This window comes from Danio aesculapii, chromosome 9 (assembly GCF_903798145.1).
Source record: "Danio aesculapii chromosome 9, fDanAes4.1, whole genome shotgun sequence".
NCBI lineage: Eukaryota > Metazoa > Chordata > Actinopteri > Cypriniformes > Danionidae > Danio > Danio aesculapii.
In genome coordinates this window covers 30262165-30280847 of record NC_079443.1, presented here as the reverse complement: position 1 = coordinate 30280847, position 18683 = coordinate 30262165, and the positions used below count along the sequence as shown (strand labels likewise).

General features: G+C 34.9%; 1 protein-coding gene across 1 annotated transcript in view; it reads left to right on the top strand.

Annotated features, from left to right (window-relative positions):
- The first annotated feature begins 363 nt into the window (after positions 1 to 363).
- Positions 364 to 18683, top strand: part of pth2ra (parathyroid hormone 2 receptor a) — a 108152-nt gene continuing 89832 nt past the window's right edge. The window contains exons 1-2 of the mRNA XM_056465716.1: positions 364 to 727; positions 15273 to 15372. Coding sequence (XP_056321691.1) covers positions 578 to 727; positions 15273 to 15372 — 250 coding nt within the window. The 5' untranslated portion in view covers positions 364 to 577. The remainder of the gene's footprint in view (positions 728 to 15272; positions 15373 to 18683) is intronic.

Below are 18683 nucleotides of genomic sequence, written 5' to 3'. Positions count from 1 at the left end.
CCCACTCTTTGAAGACATTGCGTTGATTAATACTGCTACTATGTTGCTTTGTTTAGAGATGAGCGGAAGAAAAAAATAGTTCCTATCCAACACAACAGTTTGCTAAAATGATTGTTTTTTTTTTCCATTTCAGAACAAATGATGTGTGTTTTTTTGCTGTAAAATAAAGAAGGCACAAATTAAAGCACTTACTGGCGATGTTACTAGTGTAAAACGGATCAATCCTCGCTCAAACCGTGAGCATCACCATATTAATGATATTTCAGGATCGATCCGCCCATCCATAGTGAGAGAGAGAGAGACTGTATGAGTGTGACTGGTGCAGAGTCTCCCTCTCATTCAAGTGCCTGTTTCACTCACGTTGAGTCAGTCAGCAGAAGTGGTCGAGGGATTTCATCGTGGACTAACTTAGATTGCAAACTTTTGAAGCTGCTTTTAAGTTCATGTGAAAGAGATGTGAGCGCCTTTGAACTTTGTAAAAGAGCGACATCGCGTGAATCTGCGCTTTGTGTTAGACACCGAAGAAAAGATTTCAGGGAGATTTAACGATGTTTTTCACCGATGGCATGAGCAGATCATGGTCGCCCGCGGTTGTGAGGAGATACATAAGGTCTTAAAGGAAGAATATTGCTTGCTATATCGACGGCATTACCTCAGAAACATGAGGGATTGTCTCTTGTGGAACTTCGTCAAAGTGATTCTGTTCTGGACGTTAGCTGACGCTCAGGTAAGACTTAAGGTCTGTAGAAGGTTTACATTAATTGCATATTTCATTCTCCGCGTGGATTCATTTGGTAGACTTATAGTCTTAACATAGCCTAATAGAAAAGTTGGTCCCATCCCGTTTTATATGAAGTTGCCTTAATTTAATAATTTGGTATTTCACTTATTGCGTACGTTTTTACATAGCTTACTTAGCCTATATTAAAGCATCAGCATGTAATTACATCTGTAACTACATTTTGAAATACAACACTGACCAATCCCTTACACCTTACGTTATGGTCCTTAACCCACCCTTAAGCCTACTTTTACCATCAAAGCTGCCCCAACCATATCCGTATCTCACCTCAATAGCACCAGAAGTGTTGTGCAATATAATGCGAGCACAATAAGTACAATGCACTTGTTTATTTAATGTAAGGTTAAAGGCATTTGATTTTAAGCGTGAGCAAAATGACCGAACACAACTTAGACCATTAGGTCCAGGTGTTTTATACAAGCTTTTGTGCAATTATTGTAGCTAGTTTACGGTGAATCATAATTGCAAACAATTTATTGTTTACTGACTCGATTTGATTGAACACATTTAGGCCATTTTATATATATTTTAAACACTTCTACATTTTAGATACTTATAATCTATTTAAATGTTTGTGTGTGTGTTTTACATATAAAATATTACATGATTCTTTTGTTTTATTTAACCGAGGTTACTGTGAAATAAAATGTGCATGTTTTTTGCTGGTGTGTAGACTTAAAACTAGTTGATTTTTTGTAGATGTGACCATGCAGTTGCAATCCAATGCAATTAGATACTGACAGATCTATGATTAACTTTAAAATGCAAGTGCATTGCCAACTACTGTACATGTTTCCTGCATGAAATTCTTAACTCTCCATTCCTCCATTCTAGTGGAGGTTTTAGATGCAAGCTTTGTGCGTTTTTCAGCCCTTATTAATTTAATAATCTTGGTTATACTTAGTTGCTGCTCTTTGCACTGTAGAAATGTCTTTTTGAGAATGTACTGTAAAAATATGGATAGTGTGGGAACATCTAAATTTCAGTCAAGACGAAAAACTTGACATGACTGAATCAACCTGATCATATTAGATGGAAATAAACCGTTTTATGCATAATTTCCTCTTTTAACAGTGAATATGGAATACATATGTGAGCATTTTTCCCCAATATACTGCATGTTTTTTGTGCATTGTTCCCTCATTTTCTGTAACTGGTGATCATTGAGCAGTAAATGCAGTCACTTAAGTGAGCAGATGTCTTCTGGGTAAAATAACACAACACACTTGAGTGGTTTGTGGTTTTATTTATACATTAATGAACCAAATAAATTGTGTATTGCTTTACTGGATGATTACTGTGTCATAAATACCTATGAGGTTGTGCCACTATACTGCCACTTCAATCAGTCTGATCTAATCAGTATACCATGTGCGCTTTGAAAAAAATGTTGCACATTCATGATCTAAGCTATCACAATTCTGCAGTAATCATCACAGCATGATTTAACAGGGAATGCTTTGAGAGATTTGTTTGTTTGTCGTAAGTGTTAGCTTGGTTGTTTTACAGGTCACATGCTTCTGATGTTAATGAGTTATTACTTTCAAACATCAGAAACGTAGTGCCACTACGCTGCCAACAAATTACCATAACAAATGAGCATATAAAAACCTCAAAGAAAACATTTTTCCATTTTGAACTCTAAAAATAGATCAGTCCACAAATATGTTTATGGACAAATATACTGAAGATTATGCAGAACAACAAAGCCAGAGTGTTAGCTTTAGTGATTATGCTTGTTTTGGCAAAAGGGTTCAGGCTCGTCTTTCATAGGCTTTGTTTGTTGTAGTTTGTGTTTCACTGATAAAAAGGAAATGCAATTTTAAAATTGTGAAGGGGGTAGGCATGGTGGCTCAGTGGTTAGCATTGTCACCTCACAGCAAGAAGGTCACTGGTTCGTGCCCTGGCTGGGTCAGTTGGCATTTCTGTGTGGAGTTTGCATGTTTTCCCCGTGTTGGCATAGGTTTCCTCCGGGTCCTCCGGTTTCCTCTACAGCCCAAACACATGCGTTTTAAATCATTTGAATAAACTAAATCCATAGTAGGCCTGGGTGATTAATCGAAAAGTAATCAAAATTGCCATTCAGAACCCATAATCGATCTAATTTTTCTGGGTCAGTTTTTTTCAATTACTTTTCCTACTGTGTTTAAAGTGACCTCGCTCTGTTTAGACTTCTGCGTCGAGTGCAGCCTGTGGTCTGGCACAGGCTTCACACGGTTGCATAACCCTCACCGTGAGTGACGCCGAAGCTGAGCTCTCAAAAAATGTTACTACACATCACAATGACACACTCTGTGATTGGTCAGCTTGGTAGCGTTGATGAATGTGGGAGGCACGGAGAGGGCAAAAAAAATGAAATAAATGACATAATTGTTTATTAATTGTATTATTAATAATTTATTAATAGAGTTAAAATGTTCAATTAATCTCAATTTAGATTTTAGGCCAAATTTAGGCCCTAGTCCATAGTGTTTGGGTGTTTCCCAATACTGGGTTCCAGCTGGAAGGGCATCTGCTGCGCAAAATATATGCCAGTTCATTCCGCTGTGGCGAACTCTGAAAGAGACTAAGCCAAAGGAAAATGAATGAATGAATGCAGGAGGGTTTTTTATTGCACGTAATTAAAAATAAAATTCAATATCCTGATCTAATTTTTCTCAGCTAAATCTGAAGATCAATCTAAATACCTAGTATAAAATGTGCATATAGACATTATTATCTGAATGTGAAAACAAACTTACACTCAAAAATGACTTTTGCTGCTTGTTGAAACTACTTATTTAAAATGAGTAGAAACAACAAATCTCAAGTTGTTTTAGAACAGCCTGTTTCTTATGTTGAATCCACTTAAGTTTGTAAAATGATTAAGTTAACTTAATCAAATTGTGTTGGGACAACATGAAGGAATTGTTTGGAATCCAGTATTTTTACAGTGTATATCCAGATGTGCATAAATGTCCCAAAAACAAGATTTAACTCGGTGACAAATTAACAATGTAGATGAGAAGGATGAACATTATAGAAACTGCAAAATTGAGGCTGTTAAACCATTGGACAAGAAATGCTCAATGGGGCAAAATACAGGTAGAGAAGGGAAGATTGTTAAAATTATGGTAAAACATTAGAAGTTAAACCACAAGGAATTGTTTAAAATCTCTTGCCACCATTTTTTCAAAAGTTTTAATGTATCAAGTTAGAAAATTCTGAAACATGTTCCCTACCTAACAATTATCACAAGCTGATGTGTCATAAAATAGTTGAAGACTGGTTTTATGGACAGATAAGGTGACAGTGACTCTTTTGAGGTACGAGGAGGCAAGGAAATCATTTTTGTGAGGCTGATGCTGACAATGAACAAGACAGACCTTTCAGGGGAGGACATGATGTTTAAAAGAACTTTCAAACCTTACTGCCATGTTCTGGACTAGAGGAAATGCTGCTGGTCATTCAATCTTAAATCTTACAAATGCTTTTTATAAGAAAGAAAATGTAGTCTTCATCTATTTTATAATTTAATTCTTCTTAATTGAGAGTCATGCTTCACGATTCTTTAGCTTGTACTCCAATTAGACTGCAGATTGGGAAAGACTGTATTTCAAACTTCTTGAGGTCATTTAATGTTTTTGGATGTTTAAGTGGGAGTTAGACGTTTCATTTGTAGGTGAAACATCCATTTGTCATCATACACTCATCCTCCTCTTGTTCTAAAGCTGTTTGAGTTTCTATCTTCTGTAAGATAAAAAAACCGCTATTAATATTAAGTAACAGCTTGGTATTAGAGTAACAGTATTTTTGGTTTCTACTATGTTAGTGGCTGTTTTTTTACAACATTCGTCTGAATATCTTCTCTGTGTTTAACAGAAGGAAGAAATTGCTAAAAGTTTAGAACCACCATGTGTGATTAAATAGGAAGTTTTCTTTTTTTTGTGAACCGTGTCTTTAAATCTTGTTTTTGTGTCATTTTATCTGCAAAAGGAAACCTGCTTAATTATGAACATACTGCATTTTAATTTTCAGTCTTCATTAAAACATAATTGATTAATCACTTATAAATGATTAAATATACCATTTGTAGAATTTAAGTCTAATATGGTTTGGAATTGGTATGTAGTTTGGAAATAATATGATCAAAATATCAACTTGCTAATTATACACAAACTATATTTTTCAAAGAGTCGGGATTTATTTAAGATTCAGGGTTTCTAAATTTGTCCTTTCCATGCTGCTCTGATTGGCCCAGGCTACAATTATTATTCAACCACACAAACACCCATTATTGTGCCAATTTTACCTCATCATTTGAGCCCGAGTCTGATGATGAAAAATTGGAAGAATTAGCTGATAATGTTGAACCTTCATCACCATAACAACTTGGATAGGATGCTTCTTAGTCATAGGTTTGACAAATAATCGATCAAGCTTATGAATGGTCAATCAGATGCTTTCATATTAGTTACTGGTGAAAATGCTGGAGTTTTGTTTAGTTCATAAGTGTTCGGTGAATTCTGCACTCTTTCAAATTCAGTCATACTCATAAGCAACAAGTGCAGATGCGGTGAGAAGAGACTCATTTCACAGCTTCTGTGATTTATAATGGATTTTTTTTCTGTGGAAGTGGACTAGTCACAGTAGAAAAATCTTTTATCTTAACAATAAATGCTTTTTGTCAGGACAATGAGAACACAAACCAACAAAACTGTTTGAGGGTAGGTCAGAGTACATATTTTATTACAGGATGCCATTGAAGACTAAGTAAAGTTTATTTCTAAACTAACTTCGAGAGAATCACGTGCTTATAACACACAGCGGGTCCTGCATTAGCTATCATATGATTTACCAATCAGGTGAGTTCAAACGTACATAACCAGATTTTGGGTTGTCACTGTGGCGCAGTGGGTAATACGATCACCTCACAGCAAGAACGTGACTGGTTGGCATTTCTGTGTTGAGTTTGCATGTTCTCTACGTGTTCACGTGGGTTTCCTCGGAGTGCTCTGGTATCCCCCACAGTCCAAAGACATTTGCTATAGGTAAATTGGATAAGCTAAATTGCCCGTAGTGTATGTGTGTGATTGAGAGTGTTTAGATGTTTCACAGTGATTGGTTGTGGCTGAAAGGGCATCTGCTGCGTAAAACATATGCTGGATAAGTTGGCGGTTCATTCCGCTGTGGCGACCCCAGATTAACAAACTAAGTCAAAAGAAAATGAATTAAAAAACAGATTTCCTTACCATCTTCTTTCTTGAAGAGTACCCCCATCCACTCCCACCTCATCTACTATCTTAATCTAGGACAGGGTGGCGCGGTGGCTCAGTGGTTAGCACCCACAGCAAGAAGGTCGCCGTTTCGATTTCCGGCTGAGTCAGTTGGTATTCCCTGTGCTCGCGTGGGTTTCTCCCGGGTACTCCGATTTTCTTCCCACAGTCCAAAGACATGCAGTATAAATTAATTAAACAAAATTGGCACAGTATATGAGTGTTTTACTACTGGGCATTCACCCCATAAACGTATTCTGGTATAGTTGGCAGTTCATTCTGCCATGGCAACCCCTAAAAAAAAAGGAATAAGCCGAACGAACGAATTCAGGGGAGTTCTCGAGACCTACCTGAGCTCAGACTCCCCTCTCTTCCAATGAAACAGGAGGGAACCCCATGCACGGATCTTCTGAGCTCAGGGCTCTGTCCCGGGACAGCATGCCAAACATGCTTTATTATCAATCATCAGCTAAGTTTGAACTCTTGAAAGACAATTTGTTACAGATCCATGAAGGTCAGTTAAAGAAGTGATGGCAAGGTAAAGCAAGTTTATTTCTATAGCACATTTCATACACAATGGTAATTCAAAGTGCTTTACAAGTATAAGAAATTAAAAACAAAGAATAAAATGATTAAAAACTTATTAAAATGTTTTAAAGCAGGTTTTAAAGTGAAAACTAACATTTCTGGCGACTTATTTCAGCAGTTCAGTATCAGTTCATTCTCTTTGTTTTGCACTTAGATTTTTTTTTTACAACTTTACAGACCTGTTACTGTCACAATCACCACTAATCTAATCCTAGTAGATCAGTGATAAACACGCAGATTGCCATAGAACTACAAGTCCGGCATTATATAGACTTTTGGATGGTCTGTATGTACCTGTTTGCCCCCGTGTTGACTGTTGCTTGCATGACCAGTCTCCTAATAATCCCTGCATTTGGATCCACACCTCAGTTGTCAGTGTTCTATCAAATTACAGTTACATATACTAAAATAACAACATTATATATGCTACAATGTACAAATATCTGTAAATTAGCAGTTTTCTGTATTTTGTGATTCATGTTTTAATTAAAAATTTTTAATTAATTAATTAATTAATTAATTAATTAATTTATGCTTTTGAATTGCATTATGCGACCTTGATGTTTCTTTCAACAACTTTTAACCTCGAAAAGGAAAAAAGTGACATTTGTTAACATGTTTAATAGTTCATAGTTTAATAGTTCATAGTTTTAAGAGTTGTTGTAAATTACGCTACAAAAACCTTGTAATAAACTGCCAGTACATTTTCAGTTGTTTTACAGACTCATTTCAGTACAGTATATAATATTTCTTATAGATTATATTATTCAAACTACTAAAATGCCAATAAAAATCACTTTTTTAAACTGCAGAATTTAATTTTCTACATCAAAAGCAGAAATCAAGCTCCCATAATGCAATTTGGAAAGCTCTTGTGAGTCACAAAATACGGAAACTGTTAATTAACAGATCTTTTTTACAGTGTTTGTGAAAGAAAATGTTGGAAAAAAGCTAAATTGAGGGACTTTAAATCTGTTCATCACATGAAGCAATCATGTCTCTTTGAAAGACTTTGAATACACTGTTTTGTTTATTTGTAGTTATTTTTTTGATCTCATCACGAATGTTTTGAACATAGACTTTCAATAGAAAAATTTCAATATCTCAGAGTTCATAAAATGTTCTGAAGATAAATGGAAGTCGCACAGGCTTTAAATGACATGAGACTGAATCAATAATCACAGAATTTTTAGTTTGGGGGCAAAATAACCTTTTAAGGCTTAGACCAGGTAGAAGTATTGCACCTTTTTTCTTTACAATGCACATGTTTTTCTCTCAGTTCCCTGGCATGAATATCAACAGTAATGACCAAGTACAATGGGCTGCTTTTGTGCATAAGCATCAGTAATAAAGCAATGTTTATTTTGAATACCACTTTGATTCAGAAATAATCCTGATGTCCTAGCAAGTAGATGCAGGGAGCTTTTACTCTTATTAACTTTTTAATTGTAGTTATTTTTGTGTATGGACAATATAGACAGAGTTTTGTATTAAAGTAATACAATTGAAAAACTCGATAGACACTTTTCTCTGAATGTAATATCTGCCAGACATTGTAATTAACTCACGCTCAGTTGGTGGACACACCGTGCTTTAAACACTTATTGATCATTCAATCAGTAGTTTGGAAATCCCTGTCAGTTATTTTGAAATGGACAAGAATATTTGACCATCTCGCTCTCACTAATGCTGTCAGTAGTTTCACTGTAGCTAATGGAACTGCATGACTGTTATTTAATTGTATACTGCAGGAGAACCATCACTTGTAGACTCAGAAGCACAGCTATAACTGGACACATTCATTGACATTTCATAGATTTCCTTCACATTGAGTTCAGTTATGTGTGACCAAATGTTTAAATATGTCGCACAATCATTTTCATATTATTTTGACTCATAATGTCCAGTGCAGTGAGTGGAAGATGAGATAATTTACAAATAGTTTGCTGTTATATTTCTATTATGTAATTTTTTCCCAACATATTAGGCAGTTTAAAGGACATTTTTAAGGTTTAAAGGTATATCTCCAGTCCAGGCTCATTCTGAAACATAACTCTATATACATTTCTGGAGAGCGCCAAATACGTCTCGGGAGCTACGTTTTTTTTTTTTTTTTTGCAGTTTCTGTTTCAATCAAACTAACTTAAAATATTAAGTTAAACTTTGTATAACTTTACAAAATTATATATTATATATATTCAAATAAGTTAAAGCATTTTTATAATCAACTTTATAGACAAATGTACTTCTATTCACAATGGCAGATGGTTGCACAATGGTTGTAAAAATGATTTTGCCAATTAGTTATCACAACTTAATATTTTAAGTTGAGTTAACTTATCTGAATTGATAATATTGGTTGACATTGGTTGGTTGACATAACTTGTATGTCAAAGTTTTACTTGCCTGAATTTATTAGACTTAAAGTCAGCTGAACACGTATGTTAGTTTAATGTTTCAAACATCTGAGCTTTAAATAGTACAAATACGTGCAAATGAAAAGAATAAACAACTTATTTAAAAATACATGTAAATTATAGTGTAATTCAATCCTATTACTGTGTATGGGTCTAATAATGACATGACAATGAGCATGATTATCAAGAATTAACAGAATGCTCCTGCAAACCAAGTCTATTCAGACATACTTTGCTCAGACAAAACACATTTATTCTGGGACAATTTATGCACGTTTATAAAAACTCCCGTTATAATCAGAGATTCAAGCTGAATCTCTTTGCTCTCTTATTTTGTGAAGAGAGCTTCTTCATAAAGATTGAATGTGTAGGCCTGTAATCAGTAATTGATCCAAAAGGTTCTTGCTCTCTCAGTTCAACCAAGTACAATAGAAAGAGCAAACGCAGTCCTAATTGGGAATTGAGTGATGAAATGATTGTTAACTAGCTTTGATCCTGAATGTCATAAATGCCAGTTTGATTTTCAGCAATAATTCCCAAATAATCTGGCAGGGTAGGATGTGATCTTAAAGAGTACATCAAATTAAATAAGCTCTTGACAACTTCTGACCAATTTCATTCAAGGTTTAAAAAATATTCAATGGAAACACATTAATGGATGTTTTTTTTTTTTAGTTATCATAAATGACTTATTTTTGCCCAGCAGCACTTTCATATCCTCCTGAATAATGGCTAATTTACAGTGTTCAAAAGTCTATCTTTACTTTGCACGGCTGAGAAAATGACTTTAATTGAGGAAGGATATCAGGCAGAAATGACACCTCCAATACCCTTCTGATACATTGTTACATTAATTGAAAACCTTTCTTTTATCATTACAGAGAGAGAATGGTTTAATTTATTTCATTTCTTCAGGGTATTTAGAAGAACAACTCTTCACACTCCCTCGCAGATTCAATGAGCAACCTGAAATGAGACAGGGAGAGAAAGTCACCACTAACCCTTCGATAACCACCCCAACACACATTCAGTTGCACATAATGCACTTCTTTTGAACACTAGAGGGAATGGAACTATTGAATAATATGTCACCCTTCACTCCTGCTCTTCCAGTCCACGTCTTACTGGCTTCAATGGAGAACTTGAGAAAGACTTTTCTCTGAGAATCTCAAAGGTGTTCTCTTCCATTCGATGAAAAGGAATGGAGTGAAAGCACAATACGATAACTTTGAGTGAGCAACACATTTTAGATATATAGTTCATCCAAAATGAAAGATTTACACTGCAGATTTACTCATCCCACGGCCGTCCAGGACATCGGTGACTATCTTATATTTCAGGAGATCATTAATAAGAAATTACAGTTGTACTTGCGGTCCTTGTTGATTTCTGAAATTAAAAATACATATACAGGTAACACAAAGTGCATGACTCTTGACAATATGTCCAGGTCCTATAAAGTGAAAGGAACTGTCTTCACTTCATAAGACATCAGGATGTTGTCAATAGCCTCTGGGATTAATTATTATTGTTTTGGAGAAAATAATCAGCTGAACCACTTTTCATTCACTAACTAAACTTGAAATTTGAAACTTATGACATAACAGAGCTTCGTTTGCTGAATTGATGTGACTTGGTTTAAAACAAAGTCTTAACATAAGTTTCAAAGCTTCAGAATGTGACGATGACCACAGGTTTAGTTAAAAGATTAACTTTAGTCTTCTGGTAAAGAATTAAAGTCACACAGGGCTCAAGACACGTAATTTGGCACAGCGCTGCACATGTAACATCAATTATATTGTCTTGAAAGTCACATTTGACAATAGCTTGAGTTGAGAGTTCAGTAGCAGGAGTTTGAGCTGGGATATCATATCTTATATAGTGCATTTGTATATCATGATAACCATAGAAACCTCACTACCACACACTGAAAAAAATTATTCATTGGATTTAATGTTTTTTTTTTAAGTTGCGTGGCTACAAACAATTTATGTGGGCTGAATTAAAAAAGAATAAAATTAGTAATGTTCAACATAATTTATTTAAATTCAGCTTCTATAAATTGTTCGCAATGAACCAATTTTTTCAGTGTAGTAAAAAAATGAAAAAATTTGTTATAAAAAACAATAAAATAAAAATCATGAAAACAAAGAAACTAAATAACATAAATTATTAACAAACATATAATAATTTCATTGCATTACCCCTAAAGTCTTCTAATGAGGGGTGCGTTTCTCAAACAACAACGTAACTCATGGCTGAACTATCATATCACGATGCTTCATTTAGAAAATTAACGATGTAGTGACAAGTGTTTCCCAAAACCCGTAGTTTCTCTGTCGCAGATCCATCGTTTGAACAATGTTAGTTATAACGTAAAATGTCTATAATGATGCTCTAAATGGGGTGCAATAGCTACTTCTTTAGAGAAAAACCACATAATTTCTTTGTGAAAATTATATTGTTTTACACACACACGCATAAAAAAAATCATATATTAATTTTGCAAAAAGCATGCACTCATTTTCCATATTAATTGAAATATATGTAAATAGCACATATAGAACCTATGTTTCCTTTACAAATATTATTGAGAACATTACATATACTATTCTAAATTAACATAAATTCATTTACAAAAGTTGACATGTATTCTAATATCATATATAAATCATATAAAAAAATAATGAGGCTATTTATTAAGAAATGAAATGTAATATTTATTATTTATTAGGAAATGAAAAAAAAATCCTATTTTAATAATAATATTAATAATGATGATGATGATTAATTATTATTTTTATTATTATTAACTTTTACAATTCGACACATGCAAACCACTGCAGAAATGTTCTAACCAACAGGCCCATGTCATATACAGTAGGCTACATTTCTTAATAAATATCCTAGTATAAAATAAAAGCATTAACATGCTATGTTTTTTGTTCTCTCAAGGTTTGGAGCAATGACTGTAAAAAATGTACTAGCTTTGGAGACATAACATAAATTCCGCTTGGCTGTGTTAAAAATGACACCAATGTTTTCAAAGTGCACTGCAAAGGGAGTGCAATTGAAAACATGACGATTGCTAAAACTGAACTGTAAAAATACTTTAAAAGCAAATTACACCTAAGAGAGATGAATTTATTGCTTTTTTTTTTTTTTATTATATCCAAGTTTAATTGTTAGAATGTTCTAAACGAATAGAGCATAGGGGCAGTGTTTCCTTTAGGATTTTTTCCAGCTCTGGCGGCAGGTTTTTTTTTACACAGATCTACCAACTACCTGTGATGTTATTTCAATGACAAATGTCGTGAGCGCAGTATTACAAGTCGAGATTGCATTTATGTAATCGTCTACGAGCATGCAAATCTCTTTGCTTGCACGCCGATTTCCTCTGCTCGTGCACAAAACTTCTTGCATGCCCCCTCAAATATACACTGCTCAAGCGCAGATCTTCTTGTACGCTCTCAAATAAACACTGCTGAAGTGCGATTTAGTGCGTTTATGTAACAAGTATGTCTTCCACATTTATTAGATTTGCTATGAATATTTATGAATGTCTCCAATAGACATACAGAGCGGTATTAATGCGTCCTAAAGTGAAGTGAAATGGCTATACGTCGTGTTTCCTGGCTACCTGTCATCACGCACCTGTCAGTCAGTCAGCACGTAACCTTAAAGGGTTAAACAAATAACGCACAGCACTACTATGGTTACAGAAAAGTTCACGCGGTTATAATTCACTTACCTTTTAATACGTTTTGGTGCGATTATCACTCGCAATAAAAAAAAACACGACAGAATGTTTTGAACGAAAAGCTGTAATGTAGCCATGGCGGGATCAATTTTGGCATAGTGCCCCGCCATGGAAGAATGAATGTAGCGGAAACCATGAGGGGGAATAGAACAAAGCCAGGAACTATGTTTCTAACTACAGCTCCAGATGTGTAGTTGCAAGTGCTTAAGTTTGCAACGCAGTTTGTGAATGTTCGTTGGAACGACGGATTTGGGAAACGTCAAATCAATTAACTATGTTTGTAACGATAGAACTTGTGACCCTAGTTGGCTAACGATGGTTTTCGAAAACGCACCCCTGAATTGTTGTTGTCCAGTGTTTCAGAACCTTTCCCCATCAGTGCTGTATAGAATGAGGCTGCTTTATTTGACTTTGAAATACTTTAATTTGTGGTTTGTACGAGATTAGTCTTTAACAGCTCAAACCGTACTTTTAAGTGGTCATGTATGACTGGTCCAGTTACACCCATTTGCTCTAGCTCTAGTCTTTTATTTATTTTTTTAAACCTGAGCTGATAAGTGGTCTCATAAACAATAGCATGCCAAACTTGGTCCTGCAGAGTTTAGTTCCAACCCTAAGTACACACACCTGAACCAGCTAATCAAGCTCCTTCTAGGTATACTAGAAATCTCCAGGCAGATGTGTTGAAGGAAGTTAAACTATGCAGGACATCAGCCTTCCAGGACCGAGTTTAGGCATCCCTGACTTAAAGTAACTCTCCACTTAAAAAAAAAAAAAAATAGGCTCATTTTACAAGACCCCTAGAGTTTAATTTTTGAATACATTCAGCCAATCTCCGGGTCTGGCAGGAGCATTTTTAGTTTAGCTTAGCATAAATCATTGAATTGGATTGGACTTAGGTTGATATGTTTAGGAACTTTACTCTACTTTAATCTAGGAATGTTGGTTCCATATCATTGCTGCAGCATGCAGGGCCAGCTCTAGGGTTTGGCGGAATAGGGAAATGTGAGGCCATAGGTCTCAAACTCAGTTCCTGGAGGGCCGCAGCTCTGCATAGTTTGCTCAAATCCTAATCAAACACAGCTGATCCAACTAATCAAGGTGTTCAATACTACTATAGACTATTAAGCAAGTGTGAGTTGGAGGTGGTTGGACCTAAATTATGCAGAGCTGTGGCCCTTCAGGAATTGACTTTGAGACCATTGTGCTAGGGGCTGTCGATACCTAGGGACGTTAAAATTAGTGATTCTAATATATTTTTTTTAAATTACCCAATCTATTTCAGCAGTATGAATGTATAAAGTTACAAAAAAGGAATTGTATTGGCATCATGGTGGCGCAGTGGGTAGCACAATCGCCTCACAGCAAAAAGGTCTTCAGACTTCAGACTCACCAAGTTAGATGCATAATAAATCCTCCCTCATGTTCCTCCTCCTCCTAGTTACCTGACTGTGATGATAGATGCAAGATAAATAATCACCATATCAAAAAGACCAAAACACTCCGGTACCCAGGGAAGAAAAAACAGAAGTAGAAGGGAAACGGGACAAAGACAGAGGTAATGTTATGTGATAAATGAAGGATGTTCCAATCAATAAAATGAAGTAAAAGTTAGTGTAATAACACTGTCTGTAGATCACAGAGATTTTTTTTTTTCTTGTCACATGATAACACTTTTTCCCAGTGATAGGTTGCAGCCAGAACGACATCTGCTGCGTAAAACATGCTGGATAAGTTGGTGGTTCATTCCTCTGTGGCGACCCCTGACAAATAACTTGACTAAGCCAAAAAAATGAATGAATGAATGATAACACTTATAGTTTTACAATACATTTGTGTAGTATTTGGCACTTCATGGTGTTATTAATTTCAATGAGTTAATTAGTAATGCGTGTATGTACAGTTGAAGTCAGAATCATCAGCCCCCCTTTGAATTATTATTATTTTTTTAATATTTCCCAAATGATGTTTAACAGAGCAAGGAAATTTTCACAGTATGTCTGATAATGTTCTTCTGGAGAAAGTCTTAATTGTTTTATTTCGGCTAGAATAAAAGCAGTTTTAAATTTTTTGAAAGCCATTTTAAGGTCAAAATTATTAGCCCCTTTAAGCTATATTTTTTTCGATAGTCTACAGAACAAACCATCATTATACAATGTTCCTTTAACTATTCAGTAAATTGTTAGTGGGACTAGAACAACCTCATACAAATGTTGGTTACACTGGTGGAAAAAAAGGTCACCATTTAGCCACAATTTGGAGCCCTGCCATACCTCTTGAATGGAGTCTATTAAAAGCTATTTCTCTATTCTTGGTGGTCTATTACTTCAACTGATGCCAAATGTGTCTTGTAAATGCAAATGACACCCTCACACAAAGCTCTCTGATGTCTTTAGAAGATCTATTACAAATTAAAAAAAAAAAAAAAGATCTTTTTTGTTTTTGGACAGGCTGGTGACGATGGCGAGATTACAGCTGAAGAACAGGTACAAATGCTGCTGGATGCAAAGCTGCAGTGCCTCCAAAGGGTCTCTACCGATGACCCTGCAGGTAGGCATCATTTTCTCCTCAATGCTTCTTTCAAACGGCTTTTAATTAAGTGGCCTTTTCAGTCCTCTGCTTCATTCCTATTGCCGCACAGCAACTAAAGATAACCTAGAGCATTCACCAAAAGTATGACCATCTTCACCTCTGCCAAAACATGTTTTCCGTGAAGCTTGAATGAGTCAGCTCACTCCCATAAATGAGGCTTGTAGAGGTAAACGAAGTAAACTGAAACCGACAGCTAATGAGCCTCCTTCAAGACCTTTGTTAGCTGCATCTCTTGGTGAGGTACGGCAGTTTGTTGATTCATTTAGCTTCATTGTAAACTTGTCATGGCTGAACATTTGAAGAGAGAGAGAGAGAAAAACAAGTTGTGACTCACTTTTCCTGGCAGTTTTATTAGTGGTGACCTGGCAGCTCAAAAAAATATTAATTTGGCTCACTCCCGTTTCCCTTTTATCTTAACGTCACAGGTTATAGGGTTATGCGTAATTTAGGGAGATAAAAATAATTATGCTTTGCACAAGGAAATGGTGTGTGAAGGACGTGAGTGCAATGATTGCTTTCTACCGTACAGAGCACAATTAGGGACAAATTTACTAACAGTTTCATCTAACAACTTCCTTTGGCTTGAAAAAAAAAAAATACTAACTATTTTCGGGGCTGCACGATGTATTGTTTCAGCATTGATGTATTACAATCTGCACATCTGTAATAGTCAAATTACAGGTGGAGTCTAGACATGGGCCGGTATAAGATTCTGACGGTATGATAACCTTGGATAGAAATATCACGGTTTCACTGAATCACGGTATTGTGATTATTGCTCTAAAATATATTCTTTTTAAATGTCTGGATAAAAAACTAAAACTTTTTTTCCCCCTTTGAACACAATATATTCTATTTTTTGAAAGATTTATGATACTTTAGAGCAGTAAACATGTCAGGCTAAATAATTCAAATGAATCACTGACTTCTGCTGTCTTCATTAATTTCAAAAACACAAATTTCTTGACAATTTAAAACAGTATCTTTCGATATTTTTTCTGCTGGAGATACTGTTGTCATAAAAAAAAAAAAAAAAAAAAATGCAAATAAAAGATCTTACAGATACCTTAGGAACGGTAATACAAAAAATGTTGGTGGTTTTAAAACCTTGACTTTTCCAAACCGTGGTATACCTTGAAAACGGTTATCGTCCCATGCCTAGTGGAGTCTGGATTATAGTTGATGAGCTCCACGTGTAATAATAGAGTCAAACATAATATTATCTGCATGTGTTTTTAAGGCCTGTGACTGCAAGCATTTCAAGAGGATTTTAATATCACACACAATATATTGTTTCAGCCTTGATGTCGTATTGTGTGAGTCACCTCACAAAGCGGACTAGTTTTTTTATAATTGACACGTTCACATCAGGGGGCCGTCAAAACAGCCCCATGTGAAATTAGATAGATAAACAGAGAAGTAAGAAGTATTCGAAACTACGTCGTATCATTAATATTATTAAGGATTTTAAACAATTTTTTTATTTTTTTTAATAAATTATTTTAATAATTATAAAGATTTTTGTAACCATTCAAGATATTTTAGATCAAACTTTGATGCATCACTTGCTTTTGTTTATATTTCGGACAGTTTTGCCTATTAAAGTTTGTTAAAATATTAATGCCAACACAACATGAGTTGCTCTACAAAAATATTTTTTATTATGATAAGAATAAAAGCAAAAAAGGACACTTACTAAAAAATACTGACATTTTTATTTAGCCCATTCCAAAAAACGCACATTACTGTCTGGCTTGTTTCTGGCCTCTACTTATATGCTAAAAAGGCAATAATGGTTTAACATTTCTTTGAACATATCACCAATAAAGCCTAAAAAAACAGGGCATCAAATATTGTAAACTGATAGGTTCAAATATTCTTTTCCAGTTATCAAAGACATTATTTGTTACTTCATTTTAGTTTTGTAAATATTAAATTGTTATAAGTTTAAATATTAATCAATTGTACATATTCTTCAATTGTGTATTAAAACCACCTGGGTCTCCAGTTTTGCTTTGGCCTCTCTTTTTGGTAACGAAATCTCTTCAAAGTGATTCATATTCAAATCAAAACTCAAATCAAATGCAGCACCACACAAACTGTCCGCTCGAGTCTCCAAAAAAAAGTTCGCTCCGCCAGCCAAAATCATGTCACGCACCCATAGCGAACCTACGCTAACAACGTGATGAAGCCACATTCGCCGTGCGCACTCAAGTGAACTAGCGAATGCATCGACTGTCACTGGGGTGATGACTTTTCAAAAGCTACACACTTGTTCCTAAAGGGTTCATATTAATACCTCAAGGGTACATATTAGTACCTAAAAAGTACAAAAGTGTACCTTTTTAAAAAATTTTAGGTACAAATAAATGCTTTTGAGATACCAACATGGACCCTTTAAATACAAAAGAATATAAATAGAGTGAAGACTATAAGGTGCTATTTTACAATTGATAATTAAGTTTCTGAGTCTCATGCTGTTAAACTCCCCTGAAAATCTTTGTTCTATTTTTTAAGTGCTTTATTTGTGTAAATTTTCATATTTTATCCAGATGCACTCACTAAAGACACTTTACTAAAGTGAAACATAAGGGGTGAAAAGGCTTGCACACATGGATTTTTTTTGCTGCTGACTGTAATAAATGCATTTGCAGGAGTTTCCCTTTCAGAGGCAGAATTTAAAGGAGAATTTTAATGAAACCACTATTTCAATTTAATATTAATATTTTGTTCTTGTTTTTTTACTCTCAAAGTGCCATTAACTGCTGACTTTTGTTTTATAAATGACAAAGGAACACTTCAATATCTTCAATAATATTAAACTGAAGGAACAAAAGTCACCTAGAGCTGAATAAATTCTTTCATTTTGTGGTGAGGTATCTTTTTTTTATTTGGCACTTCATATTGTGGCTCAGAAAACAATGTTAAAGATGTGTTGTCATATCTTTTTGTTAAATTTATATTAACTTCATCACCACATTTACCTTTGTTAGATGAATTTTCAAGTGCAGAAGTTTTTAATAGGAATTTTTATGTTATTATTTTGCATGAGGGCAAATTATTTTTCAGCAGGTTGAATAGTTCATCAAACCTACACCATCAGCGCTTGATTTGAAAGTGACTCATTTGAGAGCTTTGATTCATACATTAGAACGCCACTGACAGGAGTGCCAATGCACTTTTGTGGAAACATAATTAATGTGACTACAACTCTGAACTGCAATGTCTCCCAAAATGTAGAAATGCACAAATACCCAGAGTGGAGAGTA